Source organism: Littorina saxatilis, unplaced genomic scaffold (assembly GCF_037325665.1).
Source record: "Littorina saxatilis isolate snail1 unplaced genomic scaffold, US_GU_Lsax_2.0 scaffold_189, whole genome shotgun sequence".
NCBI lineage: Eukaryota > Metazoa > Mollusca > Gastropoda > Littorinimorpha > Littorinidae > Littorina > Littorina saxatilis.
In genome coordinates, this window is record NW_027126791.1 from 132,501 (window position 1) to 150,000 (window position 17,500).

The following is a 17,500-nucleotide window of genomic DNA, read 5'->3' on the forward strand; positions in this document are numbered from 1 at the left end:
ATAGGGGAGGAGGAAAGGGGTGGGGGGAGGGTGGGATGCAGGATAGGAAGGGGGGGGGGGGGTATGTGAGTGCTGAAAGGGAGTTTGAAAGATGACAATGTGACTGAATAATATTCTGAAAAGTGAAAGAAGTGAAATGCACGCTGCTGCTTGCTAGAAGCGCGGAAACAGCCAAAGACAGCGATTTGGTTTAAACCATTGATAAAACAAGACGAGTATATAAGCACGCACACACAAGGTCGAACGTTTATTTTCAGGGAAAAAGAGCATCGCAAATCATTGAAATGTAAACGGGCCACTAGCGAAGGGAAGCAATCAAGTACATCCATTTTGTCAAATAAAAGCAGTCACTTCCCTTACACCAGGTTTTCCGTTGTTCTATATTTAACTTTGTGTATAAAGCCTATCTATATTATAATACGCGTGGCCTTTTTCGCCGTGTGGACGTATCTCCTACCAAACCCCGCCGGTTTGGACCCTGTCCCTCGGTTTTTCCGTAGGAACGGATCGCGATGAAGACGATAGGCTGGGTTAGATTGACGACTTCGAAAGCGAAATGGCTTTTTGAGGCCTTTTTAACGTGAAATGTCGTAGCAGACAGAATATCCCAGCTATCCCATTGGCCGAAAGCGAACGGTTTGACTAAACACTACGCGACCGCACCTCAGACGAACCTAGCTGTGTGTTTTATTTCTCTACCCCAGACGAACCTAAAATAATAAGAAGATAGATAGATCTGTTTATCTGTTAATGGAACTCCAAAATATTCTATAGATTTGTTTACTTAATTTTTAAAAGATAAGTTCGAAACAATATCATCTGATAAGTCGCCGTATAACCTTATAGGTTCCAGCGACTAAATATTTTCCCCCGGTGCAACCATAGACATGTACGTCATCATGATCTCCCCTTCATCATGATCTCCCCTTAATTTGACCGTTATTTTGGCTGTCTTAGTGAAATGGTAAGATATATCTCTATGTTTTTTACATGTAAGTGTTCGGAAAAAATACAGTTATAGCAGTTATGTACAAAAATAAGCAGCATATGCTCTTTTCGCCAAAGTAAAGTCCTTTTTTCTTCTGGTTTCTTATATGTGTCACAGCACACTGCAAGCTTTTAGGCGAATAGCAAGTGAGTGGTATATATATATATCATCAATTTTATAGTAGGTAACGGTGTGAATTACTTGCCATGTTCATGTTCATTATACGTTTTCCATATATGTGTCATTTAATTGTGTATTGCTTGATGCCATGTATGTGTGTGTGTGTGTACATGACTTTAAATAAGCATGGATGTGTGGACTCGATTGTGTGTTTATTACATATGTTATACTATGCGTTTGAATCATTATGTATTTTAGACGTCATACTTTTTTTTCGTATCTTCACGATGGCTTTTACCCGTTTAAATTTTAATGCTTCCAACTTTCAAAGCGCTGCACGGCTGGGAAGAGATGCGCACTTTTATCACTGTTGTTCATGTAGACGTAATCATGGATTCATGCAAACGTCATTCCTGCTGTATTTTATTTTGTTTGTTTGTATAGTCGCGTGCGGTCGCGCAGTCTTTAGTCAGACCTAAAGCGTGGCAACATTCGGACCGCTTGCTTCTCAGTGCCCAGCTTTGAATCGAGGCAGCTGTCAATCTGCTGTCGCATCAACTGGCTCTACAGGTAAATCCCATTTATCAGTCTGTAAAACTTTCTTAAAGTGTTCCTAACCTTGCTGTATTCTGCCACAGGGGTTATACTATAGAGATAGAGAATTCAGGCATGGGAATTGAAAATTGTAAAAAAGGCGGAAAATTTATAACTGAAGACGCGAAGCGTAAAGTCGACGGCGCGAAGCGCCTAGCCTTACTAGGGGGGTCCGGGGGCATGCCCCCCCCGGAAAAATTTTTTCTCCAAAGAACCCAGATGGTGCAATCTGGTGTCATCTGAGCTCCAAGTTTGCCATTAAATTCTGTTTTTAGAATCAGAGTTTTTAGTACAAAAATGTACCAATTTTTGCTTTTTTTAAGAAAAAAAATATATACATGTATTATATATATGGTTTAAATTTGTAAAAAAATTGATCTGTTGAGACAAACAGGAAAATGTAACTTGTAAGTGTAACACAATCTGTGCAATCTGGTTTACTTTCAAAGATAAAAGTTCAATAACTGAGGCGGGCGGTAGCAGTGCGTGAACAAAATACGGAAAGTTTTCGCGGGGTTTTGCGCAAAGGCCAAAGTAACCGGTGCTTTTTTTGTGTGCCTCCCCCCTTTATTTTTTCGGCGGACACTTTTGCATTTTTGGCGGAACAAAAAAAAAATTAGGCAGAAATCCGCCATTCGGCGGACAATTCCCATGCCTGAGAATTTGCAGTCTCCCCCCGCCATTTTGACGCGCATGAGGCATGTTTTAATCATGGATGTGCAAACGCTGTGTGGAGTAGTGACTACGCTCATTTTTTTTATAATACACCAAGTTTGTTTGAGAAACAGAGAATAGTCAAAGTGCAAAACAGGGGTTCCCAGGTCTGAATATGCGTTTGAATCATTATATATTTTGGACGTTTTAGATTTCCATTTCGTAAAAATCTATGACCCATGGCGCATTACATGTGGGGGGGGGGGGGGGGGGTGAACGAATCTTGTTTTTTCTACTTCTCTAACCCATGGCATAGGCCATATATGTGGGGGGTTCTATTACCTGAAAACAGCATCCACACACACGCGCACACGTTCCATTGGACGTACATTTATTGTGTGTGTGTTTGTCTGTGTGTGTGTTCATGGATGCTGCACTCGATTGTGTGTGTGTGTGTGTGTGTGTGTTTGAACCATGTATATTTTCTGTTATTTACTTATGTTATACTATGCGTTTGAATCATTATATATTTTAGACGTCTTACTTTTTGTTCATATCTTCACGATGGCTTTTACCTTTAATGCTTAATGCTTCCAACTTTCAAAGCGCTGCAAGGCTGGGAAGAGATGCGCACTTTCATCACTGTGTGTGTGTGTGATCATTTGGGGGGGGGGGGGGAGGGGGCTGTATTTTTTACACCAATGAGCAAACGTATAAAGAGAAAATTTTGTTCATGTAGATGTAATCATGCAAACGTCATTCCTGCCAAAACAAATCTTTTTTCAGTGTTGCATACTCCTGTGTACAACTACAAGGTATAATTTTTTTTCATTTTCTTCAGATATGGCGTCCCAACGACCAACTCACTGCGACCTCACTTCAAGACGCTGACCACAACTTGGCCTGTGAAGCAGTACCCCGACTTCGACAAAAACAAAAGCAATCTTTCCAGACCATTATCAACCAATTGTCAGATGCAAAAACCAAAGCGAGCAAAGACTCCACACAACTAACCAATCTTCTTAGGCGTGAAAATCAACGCCTCCAGTCGGCGGTCGCGTGTGGTCGCGCAGTCTTTAGTCAGAACCAAAGGCAAAGCGGATGTTGCCGCTCCTCCCCCAGCTTTGAATCGGGGCAACTGTCAAATCTGCTGTTGGATCCTACAACTGGCTCTACAGGTAAATCCCATTTATCAGTCTGTAAAACTTTCTTAAAGTGTTCCTAACCTTGCTGTATTCTACCACAGGGGTTATACTATAGAGAATTTGCAACATTATTCGCCACGTTTCTCAGTCTTCCCCCGCCATTTTGACACGCCACGGCTGAACTGCAGGATTTTCGCTCTTTCAACGCTGCATTCTTTGGTTGTTTTCTAACCCAGGCATAGGCCATATGGGGGGTGGGGGGGGGGGGGATTCAAGGAATCTTGCCATACATTATGGACGGGGGGGGGGGGGGGGGGGTGCGGTACTAAGCCAAAGTTTGGGATTCTGCCGGTGTCACGATTTCATCTTTCGCCTGTGTACATATTTCCCCCTCGATACTCAAGACTGAAATGTTTCCTGGTAAAATTAAGAAGTGAAATTATTTATGGACGAAAAGCATGTCATTTTCTTGCATGTGAAGAAAATTGGTTAAATTTAATAGATTTCACACCCAAAATCGATTTTTTCGAAAACGTGTACCGAGTGGTTACGTCCTTTGAGTAAGAAGGGAAACATTTGAGGATGAATCAAATTTCAAGTTAAATAAAAAAAAATTGGTTGGACAAATTTGGCCCCATGAATGTAGGGTACACAAGGTCGCTTATCAGTACAATCGAAGGGTGTTTTTTTGTTCAGTGTAGAGTTTATACTAGATCAACGAGGCCGAGAATCAAAATATCAACACCGTTACAAAGCGAAAGATGAAAACGTCACACCCGCGTTACCCATGCAGATGCAGAAAGAAACGCTGCATTCTTTCGTTGTTTACTAACCCAGGCATAGGCAATACATGAGTGGGGGGTTCAAGGAAAGATTTCCATTTCGTAAAAATCATACATGAGGGGGAGGGAGGGCGGTGCTATTACCTGAAAACAGCACACACACGTGCCATTGGACGTACCTTTATTGGGTGTGTGTGTGTGTGTGTGTGTACATGACTTATTATGCATGGATGCGTGCATTCGATTGTGTGTGTGTGTGTGTTTGGACCATGTATATTTTCTGTTGTCATTTAGTTACAATATATATATGCGTTTGAATCTTTATATATTTTAGACGTTTTAGATTTCCATTTCGTATCTTTAATAATAATAATAATAATAATGGTGATTTCTATAGCGCTTTCGAACACACAAAGCGCTTTACAAAAGCAATAACAACATCATTACCAGAATGACGCCATTGACGGAATAGAACACAATCATAAGCACTTTACAACAAAAACCAAAAACAAAACATAAATGTTACAAAAATCCAGATGGCTTTTACCTTTAATGCTTGGGGGGGGGGGGGGGGGGCTGGATTTTTACACCAATGAGCAAACGTATAAAGAGAAAATTTTGTTCATGTAGACGTAATCATGCAAACGTCATTCCTGCCAAAACAAATCTTTTTTCAGTGTTCCATACTCCTGTGTATAAGGTATAATTTTTTGTAATTTTCTTCAGATATGGCGTCCCAACGACCAACTCACTGCGACCTCACTTCAAGACGCTGACCACAACTTGACCTGTGAAGCAGTACCCCGACTTCGACAAAAACAAAAGCAATCTTTCCAGACCATCATCAACCAATTGTCAGATGCAAAAACCAAAGCGAGCAAAGACTCCACACAACTAACCAATCTTAGGCGTGAAAATCAACGCCTCCAGTCGGCCACCTCATCTTCACTACGTTCATCTACACCCACCGCTGCACCAAACAACCCTGCGGCAATAGCCAGCTAATCTTCATCTGCACTACGTTCACCCACCGCTGCACCAAACAACCCTGCAGCAACAAGCACTCCTACAAACACATCAAACCACCTATTGTCGACGTCCTAACGCTCAGTCAAATCATGGATGACGACATGATTGACGCAACACAAAATTCAACACAATCCACAGACATGTTTGATGCAACACAAAACGCAACCCAGTCCACTTCAGATGACGCAGTCACATCGGGAGAAGCTCTCCAAGCATTGTCTCAGGAATAAACATTCACATTCAACCCATTTTTTCACAACCTTTTCAGAGTCAGTAGTTGCGGGTAAAATCTGATCCCTGTTTTGAATTTGGTGGAATCATTTTGCGACAAATCGATAAAGTCACGAGACAAAGAACATCAACAAAGACCATATGGGCAACCATGTAAATTGTTGCGGGGGTGTAACGGAGATCGACTTTGTCTTTATAAGAATAGGAATCACATCATCTTAAACTCTACACACGGTGACAACTGCAACGCGTGTGGCACACAGCATGACAAACAAAAAAGAGCCCCTGCCATGAATACTCCATGCTTAGTCCTATTTATCAGTTTTGGTGGCGCTGATTTGGCAAATGAAATGTTTTAATTATTTTGTGCTGGCTTGCAGCCCAAGAGAAATATTAAACAAAAGCAAATGTATTTCTTCAGGCCTAACCAGGGGCGGATCTGGGGGGGGGGGGTGCAATGGGTGCAATTGCACCCCCCCCAAGCGGGACAACAACAAAAAAAAGAAGAAAAATGTATCACCTGAAAATAGCACTTTACACGCTCAGATTGCACCAGATTGCACAATTTTGCTTCCTTTTTAAAACAAATTCCGGGGGGGCATGCCCCCGGACCCCCCTAGCATGCTCGGCGCTTCGCGCCATCGGTTCGGCGCTTCGCGCCTTCGCTGATAAGATAAAAAAAAAAAAAGAACTTTGCACCCCCCCCCCCCTTTCAAAACCCAGATCCGCCCCTGCTAACCATCATAATGCCATATATGCATGGTGATCTGTAAACTTCTGTTCTCTGTGCACAATGCATGTGTAAACATTTTGTTGTTCGCAGAACGCAGAACCAATTTCACATTTTAGAGAAATATTAAACAAAAGCAAATGTATTTCTTCAGGCCTAACCATCATAATGCCATATATGCATGGTGATCTGAAAACTTTTGTTCTCTGTGCACAATGCATGTGTAAACATTTTGTTGTTCGCAGAACGCAGAACCAATTTCACATTGGCTGGTTGTCGCGACATATGTCGCGCTACTTTACGTATACTGTCACCTGGTTGTCACGACATATGTCGCGCTATTGGCTCAGTCTGTTTGGTCAGTTCCGATTACCTCCCATTGATACGAAAACCTATATGACTGTTTTTTGTTATTTTTCTCTCTGTTAATTCACCAGTGGCTATGTAACATGTGTTACAGAATTGCACCGGTGTAAGGGTTAACATCTTATTTTTCACTCGCATGTTTGCTGAAGTGTACAAATTTTGTTCCATTTAGTGCTGTTTTTTTCCCCGTCTTAAGACATATATGGTGATGTGTACAACTATTGTTCTCTGGGCACATTTTTTTGCACATTTATGTCCCTCACTTATGTCAATGTAGCCGCTAATTTGTTTAAGTCCAGTCAATCGTGCAAACGTTTCATTGTGGGTGACTCGAGCTGTAGGGTACTGCGACGAGATTTCTTTCCCAATTATATGATTGGTGTTATATATTCTTTTACACATTTTAACTAGCATTCATCATCTTGGTTGAAGCGTGACAAAATGATTTTGTCACATTGATTGAATTCTCAGACTGTCCACATTGACTGAAATCTCAAAAAAGGGCACAATTTAACGCTGTTTTATTCTTTCCCAATTACATGATTTGTTATTGTTCACAGAACCCACTGTAAATTTACCACTGGGTTACATTTTCATTCCTATTTGCTGATGTGTAAAACTTTTTTTTGTACTGTGCACACTATTTGCTCGAGTCAGTAGTTGCGGGTAAAATCTGATCCCTGTTTTGAATTTTGTGGACATATTGATAACGTCACGAGACAAAGAACATCAACAAAGACCATATGGGCAACCATGTAAATTTTTATATGTGTAAAACTTTTTTTTTTACTGTGCACACTATTTGCTCATTTAATGCTGTGTTTATGTGTTTGTTTCACTCCCATGTGTCATATTTTCTGAGATTTCGGTTAATATAGCCACTTTTTTTAGTTTTGCCGCATTTAGCCTTTCCTTCGTAACTGTCTGCCTTCACCAAGCTGTAGATTCTTGCATTACTAATGGTGAGCAGCTACGCAAGAAAAGAAAGAAAGTGTATTCAAGCGCCGAGCCTGGTAAAAAGAAAATATCGCTACATTGACCGAAATTTCAGAAAGCGTCACATGTTTGCTGCTGTGTAAATGGTTTGCAGTTCATTGCACATTGAACGCTGTTTTTCTTAGGTTTGATGTTTTATCACATTTTGTTCTGTGTGTGCTAGCGCTTTTTTGGGGTAAATTTGTCGCAATTACTTCTAAATTTAATATGTTACTGTTGTCACTGCACAAGTCATGGCCAATCCACCTCTTTCCCCCTTTCTTTTTATCTCTCCCAATAAATGTATGGCATTTTGTTCTGTACGCGCGTGCCATTGCACATTGAACACGTTTTTGTTGTTGCTTATTCATAATTAACTCTGTAATTAATGAAGAAGAAAAAATCCCGTGCGGAGCACGGGTATTACTAGTTATTATTATTCCTTGAAATAAATCAGTTCTTGGGATCCTGTTTGCTTTTGTAGGGATACACAGATTGTGGGTAGGCTGTGCTGAGCTCACACACACACACACACACACACACACACACATAAATACACACACACACACTCACGCCGCACGCACGCACACATAAACAAACATACACGTACGCACAGAAAGAGAGAGAGAGAGAGAGAGAGAGAGAGAGAGAGAGAGAGAGAGAGAGAGAGAGAGAAAGAGAGAGAGAGAGAGAGAGAGAGAGAGAGAGAGAGAGAAAGAGAGAGAGAAAGAGAGAGAGAGAGAGAGAGAGAGAAAGAGAGAGAGAAAGAGGGAGAGAGAGAGAGAGAAAGAGAGAGAGAGAGAGAGAAAGAGAGAGAGAGAGAGAGAGAGAGAGAGAGAGAGGGGGGGGGGGAGAAACAGAGGCAGAGTGACAGACCGATCGAGAATAACAGACACATGTTTCACTTTTTCCGTTCAAAGGAAGATTTTGTTATTCACGGACAAAAAATATGTCATCAAATGTGTGGAAATAACGTAGATCGACATAGCCATGGGTATAACATTACATATATATACATGCTCCTTTCTCGATATTTCCGCGCGCCAACACCTACAGCCAATCAGCGTTTAGATAACACAGGGCGTAACTCCAGCAACACGGCACAAGGTTCTTTGACTTCGTGTAGAACATGTCCAAGTTCAGTAGAGATTGGTTCGCTACGCGCGCATTGTGCTCGTTGCTATAGACCGGGGTGGGCTTGGGACGGGGAAGGACTAAGGTCAATTCTGTGTTCTTCAATTACAGGTAATGTTTCACAATGCCAGGCAGGGTTGGGGGGGGGGGGGGGGTAACTGTGTTCTTCTAACAGCTTACAGGTAATGTTTCACAATGCCAGGCAGGGTAAGGGGGGGGGGGGGGTAATACCCTGCAGGGTAAGGGGGAATACTGTGTTTACACAAAATGGACAATTCTGGACACAAACTGCAGCCTACACACTTTTGTATTGAAGAGGGGTGGAAGTTAGTTCGCCGATTAGCTGCTTGCCAGATATTGCCCGGTGATGTAATACCGGATTGCTCTCCCCTGATGGCATGTAGAAGGAAGAATACTATTGTCTGTCTTTTTGTGGATTCATTTGCCCGTTTGTCAACTGATAATGCAGCATAGGTCTTTGCCACCAATTGTTTTCTAAACTCCCAAAGTGTAGACCGAGGTTAAAAGAAAGATATTGTTCAGTGTTGTCATTTGGCCTAAATTCGCCGGCTTGAAAAACCAATAACCCTGCAAACATCTCTTCAAGTCATTGTTGTCTGAACTCGCAAAGTGATCTAGGGTGACACAACAATGATCACAGATGTTCAAGTGGAGAAAGTCATTGTGCTGATCGTGGCAATTCCTTTATGGGAATGACGTCATAATGCTGTGACGTAAATTATAGTTCAACGTCACAAGTCGAGTTTTGGTGCAGTTCGCAAATCAGAATGTCAATAATGATGAAAGTAAACTGATCTCAGGGTTTGATTTCGGTTTCCTCAGTCAATGGTTGTTGTTGTTGGTTGTTGTTGTTGTTGTTGTTGTTGTTGTTGGTGTAGTTGTTGTTGGTTGTTGTTGTTGGTGTTGTTGTTGTTGGTTGTTGTTGTTGTTGTTGTTGTTGGTGGTGTTGTTGGTGGTGGTGTTGTTGTTGTTGTTGATGATGGTGATGTTGTTGATCATGCTGTTGTTGTTGCTGTTAACGATGACGACGACGATGAGAATCATGTTGCTGTGTTTGCGATGGTTGTGACGCTGATGTTGGTGGCGGTGGCGATGATGATATTGATAGTGGCGGTGGCGGTGGTGGGGGTGGTGGTCGTGGTGGTGGTTGCGACGGAGGTAACGGTATTAGCAGTGGTTGTGGAGGGGATAGTTGTGGCGGGAACAGTGGTTCAGGTGGCGGTGGAAGTGGCGGTGGTGACAGGAGGCACGTCCACCATGATGAGCTGTGTGGTACACCGCGATGCTGCATACAGTCTGTCAGTAAGATCAATCACCTCATCACTCCTTCCTTTATCAATCGCCTTGTCCCTGCCTGGCAGTATCACCACCACACGCCGCTCCAAGCCGTGCACCCAGACATACTGTGTTACTGTGACACGGTCTGTTGCCGCCACCGCCACGCCGTGCACATCTCTCTCCCACCTCGCCCTGTTGTGTCTCCAGTCTTGTTTCCCCAGCACACACACCGGTAAGCCTTCATCACGCAGACCGCGCACCACGCCGCTAGCTCGTGACGTCACCTGGCCTGCGTCATCCTCGATGTCATCCTGTAGTTCTAAACTCCGCGTGATGATGAACACGTCCCAGTAGCTCAGTGGGGCGGGACTGTTGGGGAGGCTGTTACCTGTGTGGAAAAGACCGTTGTGACCGTTAGAATTTTTTCGTTGGTAAATATTGAGGTGGAATAAACAAACTGTCTGTCTGTCTGTCTGTCTCTGTCTCTCCATCTCTCTGTCTCTCCATCTCTCTGTCTCTGTCTCTGTCTGTCTCTGTCTCTTTCTGTCTCTCTCTCTCTCTCTCTCTCTCTCTCTCTCTCTCTCTCTCTCTCTCTCTCTCTCTCTCTCTTCCACTGACAATCCAGCTGCTGCCCTAAAGCTCATAGCGCGACTTCTTTCTCAACTTTTGTAATTTTCCCACTGTGTATTCGGATTGTCAGTAACTTTTGTATCTACGGAATTCGAGTTGATATTCATCATAGCATCGTTGTGTGCCAACCGCATTGTTTCTTGGTTAATTAATGTTTCATTTCCAATCGCTTTGTTCAACAATTTTATTTCCAGCGTTTTGTGTGTTCTTACATTGTTCCCTGGAAGTTGAATTGAGCACTGTTTGCTACTAAATAGTATTCATCTTTTTAACATTTTTGTTTCCTTTCACACAATTTTTGTTGTTTGCTTAATTATTTTGTTTCATTTGTGTTGTTGCTTTGCATACTTTTAACGTGATGACAAAGTTATATGACCACAATCGTTGGCCTGTGACTGAAGGCCTTCGTATAGGACACCTTAATATCAATCATATTGTAAACAAAATGTCTGATGTTTCCCAGGTTGTTCAGAACAGTGAGTCTTATGGCAGGGGGTTTCATATTTTTGGATTCTCAGAATCTAGACTTAACTCCTGCATAGACGATAAAGAAATTTTTATCAACGGTTTTCAAACTATACGAAGGGACCCAAAAAATCCTAAAGAAACGGGCCTTTTAGTTTATATAAATGAACATATAACATTCAAGCGCTTACCTCAGTTTGAAAATTTTGGTGTGGAGTGCATATGGACAGAGGTGAAGTTAAAGCATGCATCTCCTATTTTGATTGGATTTCTCTATCGGAATCCAGCTGAACCAGCGAACTGGGTTGACAAGTTTGTAACCATGATGGATTTAGTTTGGTTAGAATCAAAAGAGATTCTTCTCATGGGGGACTTTAACATTGACATGACGAAATCTAATAAATCTTGGAAAGATATTACTACTGTATTTAATATGTCCCAACTGATCAATACGCCAACGCGAGTCACGCCCTCATCCAGTACCATCATTGATCACTTATACTCTACCGACTCAAAACATGTAATAGAAACCTGTGTACCTGTCATAGGCATAAGCGACCATTTCCCTATTTGCTGTACATGGTCAAAAAAAGGTGTGAAAATTCCTAAGCTTGGTCATACTGTCCTCACGTACAGGTCATTTGCTAAGTTTAATGAAGTACTTTTTCTTGAAGACATGCGTTCTGCACCGTTTAGTGAGATATATAACAAGACCAATCCTGATGACGCTTTAAAAACATGGTATTCTACATTTCGCGAAGTTTTAGATAAACATGCACCTAAAAGGTCAAGAAGAATTAAGTATTCATATCGGCCAGGGTGGATCACTCCTGAAATTATAGAAGCCCAACATTACCGAGATTATCTATGCCGGATCGACCGCCAATCTGAAGAGTACAAAACACAGAAAGCAAAATGTCAGTATATGACTCGACAGTCAAAAAAGCAGTTCTTCGAAGACATTCTTAAGAAAGGCAAGAGTTCCAAGGAAACATGGAAAGCCATTAATCTTTTAACTAATAAATGTGTAAAGACCACATCATGGAACGAAAACGATATTTCGCCAGATGAAATTAATAATCACTTCTGTTCAGTTGCAAGTAAAGTAATAAAAACTGACAAATCCGATGAAAACAATTTACACATTTTGCGCAAGTACTGTGACACCAAAATTAAATACGAGGCACAAGTTATACCTTTTTTGTCAGTCTCCAAAGTATATAATTCTCTAACTCACTTGAAAGAAAGTAGCACAAAGGGAACTGATGAAATAGACAGCAAAATTCTTAGATTATCAGCCCCACATATAGCGGAATCTCTAACGTATATTTACAATCTCTGTATTGAAAAAAGTGTTTATCCCAAAGCTTTCAAGGAAGCTAAAGTGATCCCCCTCTTTAAGGCAGGTGATAAAACAGATCCCTCAAATTTTAGACCGATTTCCGTTTTACCAGTATTGTCAAAACTACTGGAAAAACATGTCAATGACCATATTATGATATACTTTACATCAAACAATTTGTTTCATGAAACTCAGTCTGGTTTTAGACCTAAACACTCGTGCCATACGGCACTGACAGAACTGGTGGACTCTTGGTTATCAAAAATCAACTCTAATAAGTTATGTGGAGCACTGTTTATGGACTTTGCAAAGGCATTTGATGTTATTGATCACGCCCTCCTTTTGCGGAAACTTTCCGTTTATAGACTACCACAGCCCACACAGACTTTTATAGCCTCTTTTTTGTCGGGAAGAACACAAAAAGTTACCTTTAACAGTTCGAGCTCTGAAGCAATGCCAATTTTATATGGGGTCCCACAAGGCTCGGTCCTCGGACCTTTATTATTTTCTGTCTACATCAATGACTTACCATTACACATATCCTCTGGACAGTGTGATATGCTAGCTGATGATACTACTATTCATACCTCAGGTGATGATATTACTTCGGTAGTCGACACGCTTCAGAAGTGTGTCGATGATGCTGTAGAATGGACGCATTTAAACCACATGTCTCTCAATCCAGAAAAAACAAAGTATATGCTAATTACTACGCGTCAAAAACGACAAGTCATGTCGGAACCAAAGAAGTGCATTTCTGTTGATAGTCAGCTGATAAACGAGGTTAGTGAACACAAAATTTTGGGTGTAACTATTGACAACAATCTAACATGGGGCCCTCATGTAAGTAACTTATGTAAATCTACAGCAAAAAAAGTTCATCAGTCTGCAAAGATTAAACATTTTCTAAATTTTGATGCGCGCAGAACATTTTTTCAAGCGCATGTGCAGTCTGGAATAGACTATGCATCAACCCTTTGGGATTCTGCAAGTGATGCAGCTTTAAGACCCCTAAAATCTTTGCACAGACGCGGAGTAAAAGTTGTTCTGCTGAAAAACAGCACCCTCTCTAATCATGACTACAAAAAAGCTGAAATTCTTCCACTTTCATCCAGACTAGCGTTTAACAAGGCAAGGTTTATGCATAAAATAGTTCTTGGACGTGTACCAGACTATTTAACTAAAAGAATATTATTAACTGAGACTTCATCAAGCCGCACGAAGAAACTAAATGTTCCCCTCCCTAGAATTGACTTGTATAAAACTAGTCTGGCATATTCAGGTCCATTTCTGTGGAATGGTTTACCAGTCTCTCTCAGACAGCCACTTTCTGTTGCCAGTTTTAGAAGACATACTTTTTTGTATATGCTTTCATCGTCGTGTGGCACTTAATGCCTCGATCAGGTACTGCTGTTTGATAAGTACATGAAGATCTACTTGTATAATCATTTCATTTCAGTTAAGTTTTTTTTTTAATGATTATGTGTACAATGTGTACATGTGTGTGTGTGTGTGTGTGTGTGTGTGTGTGTGTGTGTGTGCGTGCGTGCGTGTGTGTGTGTGTGTGTGTGTGTGTGTGTGTGTGTATGTGTGTGTGCGTGTGTCTGTGTGCGTGTGTGTCTGTATGTGCATGTATGTCTGTGTGTGTCTGTGTGCATGTGACCGTGTGTGTCAAAGTGTGTGTTTTAATGTATACCATTACCAATGACCATGTATGCTATGAACATTTTTTTTCCCTCTTTGTCTGATTTAATAACCATGTTTTTATGTTTTTGCTTTGCTTCTTCTTCTGCTTTAATATTATGCACTGGTTAGTTAATTCCCTCTTGGGCGAGGGCTGGATGAAAAAAGATCTTTGCTGTATCTACTCCATTACCCTCGAAAAATAAAGTTGGTTCGTTCGTTCGTTCGTTCGTTCTCTTACTTTTGTGTAACCAGCCCCCTTCCGAAAGGGGCTAAGGCCTTAAAGGAATAAAATCGTGTTCTCTCTGTTATCTCTCTCTCTCTCTCTCTCTCTCTCTCTCTCTCTCTCTCTCTCTCTCTCTCTCTCTCTCTCTCTCTCTCTCTCTCGCCACATATTCACTCTCTGTGTACGAAAGAAAGTCACAGAAAAGTCACAGACACCTATTTCCCGACACACAGACATGACGTTATTATAGTTTGACGTCATTACAAATGACGTAATTCTCTCTTGCTGCTGTGGTCTTGCCCAGCGAACTTTATTATTTGACAGGGTAAAATGACACGATGTGAACTTGTTTTAGTTACGTACCTACCTACCTTGCTACCTACCTACCTACTTACCTACCTATCCATGTACCTACACACCTACCTGTCTACCTACCTCCCTACTTATCTATCTATCTATCTATCTATCTATCTATCTATCTATCTATGACCTACTCAACTCACCCCCACTGCCCACACCAAGACGGCGCAGCTCGGCGGCGACCTCCTTACCGCACTGCCGGCACTCAGCTGGCCACCGACCTGTGTGAGCGTTACCATGGTGACTCAGCCGTATCACGCGCAGTCCGTCCCCAGGGGCAGGTACACCGCTGTCGCTGTAGTTGTGGATTCCACCTGTAGCCTGGCCAACCGCTGTCTGTACCTCCCGCAGCACGGAGGGAGCACAGCGGAGAGGGACGGTGAGCGGTTCAGGCCGCAGTGATGGGGGGATGTTGTCGTGATAAACACGTGCCGCCCACAGGTGCAGGCCGGGAACGCTCTTCGCCAGGCGGGCCACCAGTGTAGTGAGGCGTGGACCTGCCACAGTACTGTAACACAGAATGGAGACACGTTGCGAGAGATGTGTGTCTGGCTGGGAGGAACGTGTCACACTCATACCACACGGAACAGCAGGGTGAGGTTGCTGTGGACAATTTTGTGCACACACGAACGCACATACACGCATGTACGCCCGTACACACACACACGCACCCCTGCGCCTCACACACACATAAACACACACACACACACACACACACACACACAAACACACGCGCACACACGCACCTACATATTTGCATGCACGAAGCACGTGCGTGCACATTTTTACGCGCGCATGCACACGAACGGACACACGCACCTACGAACGCACGCACGCATATTCGCGCGCGCACACACACACACACACACACTGACACACACACACACACACACACACACACCTTGAGTCAACTTGTGGTGAGATATGTGCGCGGTATAAATTTTCGCATTTCGGGGCGGGGATATAGCTCAGTTGGTAGCGCGCTGGATTTGTATTCAGTTGGCCGCTGTCAGCGTGAGTTCGATCCCAGGCTCGGCGGAAATTTATTTCACAGAGTCAACTTTGTGTGCAGACTCTCTTCGGTGTCCGAACCTCCCCCCGTGTACACTACATTGGGTATGCACGTTAAAGATCCCACGATTGACAAAAGGGTCTTTCCTGGCAAAATTGCTTAGGCACAGTTAATAATTGTCTACCTATACCCGTGTGACTTGGAATAATAGGCCGTGAAAGGTAAATATGCGCCGAAATGGCTGCAATCTACTGGCCGTATACAATTTCATCTCACACGGCATCACTCCAGAGCGCCTAGAACTGTACCCACGGAATATGCGCGATATAAGACTCATTGATTGATTGATTGATATTAAACACGTTACTCCAACCCCTAAAGACCAACCTGCCAGCAAAGAACGCCTCATCCAACAGAACGTGCAACTGTCCGTCCTTGACTCGCGCCAAGAGGTCGGTGACGGCCTGCTGCACGTCCGCCTCCCTGTTGTGGAAGTCATAGTGATGTAGAGCGATGCTGCCTGGTGTTGGGGGAGGTGTCGGGTCCGCGCTCAGAGCCATCCCTAGCTGCCCTGCTATCATTCTGCTGGCAGCCCGGGAGTTGTAGAGTGTCGACACCACTTGCACGTCGTGGCCCTGAAGCAGCCACCTCAACCCCTGCAGTACCAGCGCCACCGTCTTTCCTGTTGGAACACAAAACTCAACATCAGACAACAATAATGTCATCAAAAACATTCGCTGATCCTTTAGAGTTGTTACCGTTTTAGTTGAATCTGTTGAAACTGTAGGGGTTGAAACCATTTTTTCTGAGGCAAATATTTCTCTCAGTTTAAAACACAGGGAGTAAACATGCAGACACAAGTGAAGGCGTTGCTCAGAGTGAGGTCATACTGAGTTGAAAACGTCATAACTATTACGTCATTTCTTCGACGAATGCGTCATTGACTAATAGCAGTTCGCTATACTTCGTGCATTTTCATTCTTGTAACTGAAGATTACACTGCTTTCATTGTGTATTACATTGCCATAGATAGCGTGGACAATGAACATGACTACGGCGATGATGATGATGATGATGATGATGATGATGATGATGATGATGATGATGATGATGATGGTGATGACGACGACGACGATGATGATTAATTATGACGATGATGACGATGACGATGATGATGATGATGATGATGATGATGATGATGATGATGATGATGTTGACGACGACGACGACGATTATGATGATGAGGATGATGATGATGATGATGATGATGACGACGAAGATGGAGATGAAGATGATGATGATTAAGATGATGATGATGATGATGATGATGATGATGATGATGATGATGACGACGACGATGACGTGTCTAACCAGTGCCAGGGGGGCCTGCCAAGCAGACCAGACGTGGGTCTCTATTTAACAGGTCCAGTTGTTGCATCGTCAAAACCAGAAGTGCCAGCCTCCACCCCAGTTCCGCCACCGCCTGTCCTGCAGTCCGCACCTCCACACGGACACCGTTGTAGCAGGGGACAGACACCGTGGTGGCCGGTCCCACAAACCTGCAACGCAGATTGATTAGAATGGATGTAGTTGGGTTTCAGCTTTTGTATTGGTTGCATTCGTCGCAAAGTAAGTGACGATTGGAAGAACCATGAATGTATAAGTAGTTTGTAAGAATGGTATCGGTTACTGAGAATTTATGTTTGTTTGTATGCTTGTTATAATGATGATTGTG

General features: G+C 42.7%; 1 protein-coding gene and 1 long non-coding RNA gene across 2 annotated transcripts in view; one reads left to right on the forward strand and one right to left on the reverse strand.

Moving 5' to 3' along the window:
• The first annotated feature begins 410 nt into the window (after positions 1-410).
• LOC138955293 (uncharacterized) lies at positions 411-7,858 on the forward strand. The gene is made up of 3 exons (XR_011452176.1): positions 411-1,678; positions 3,198-3,534; positions 5,010-7,858. It is a non-coding gene; the product is annotated as an uncharacterized lncRNA (long non-coding RNA).
• A 663-nt stretch (positions 7,859-8,521) lies between these two features.
• Positions 8,522-17,500, reverse strand: part of LOC138955291 (uncharacterized) — a 27,702-nt gene continuing 18,723 nt past the window's right edge. The window contains exons 3-6 of the mRNA XM_070326921.1: positions 17,137-17,324; positions 16,153-16,447; positions 14,897-15,261; positions 8,522-10,435 (exon numbers count right to left, since the gene is read on the reverse strand). Coding sequence (XP_070183022.1) covers positions 9,981-10,435; positions 14,897-15,261; positions 16,153-16,447; positions 17,137-17,324 — 1,303 coding nt within the window. The 3' untranslated portion in view covers positions 8,522-9,980. The remainder of the gene's footprint in view (positions 10,436-14,896; positions 15,262-16,152; positions 16,448-17,136; positions 17,325-17,500) is intronic.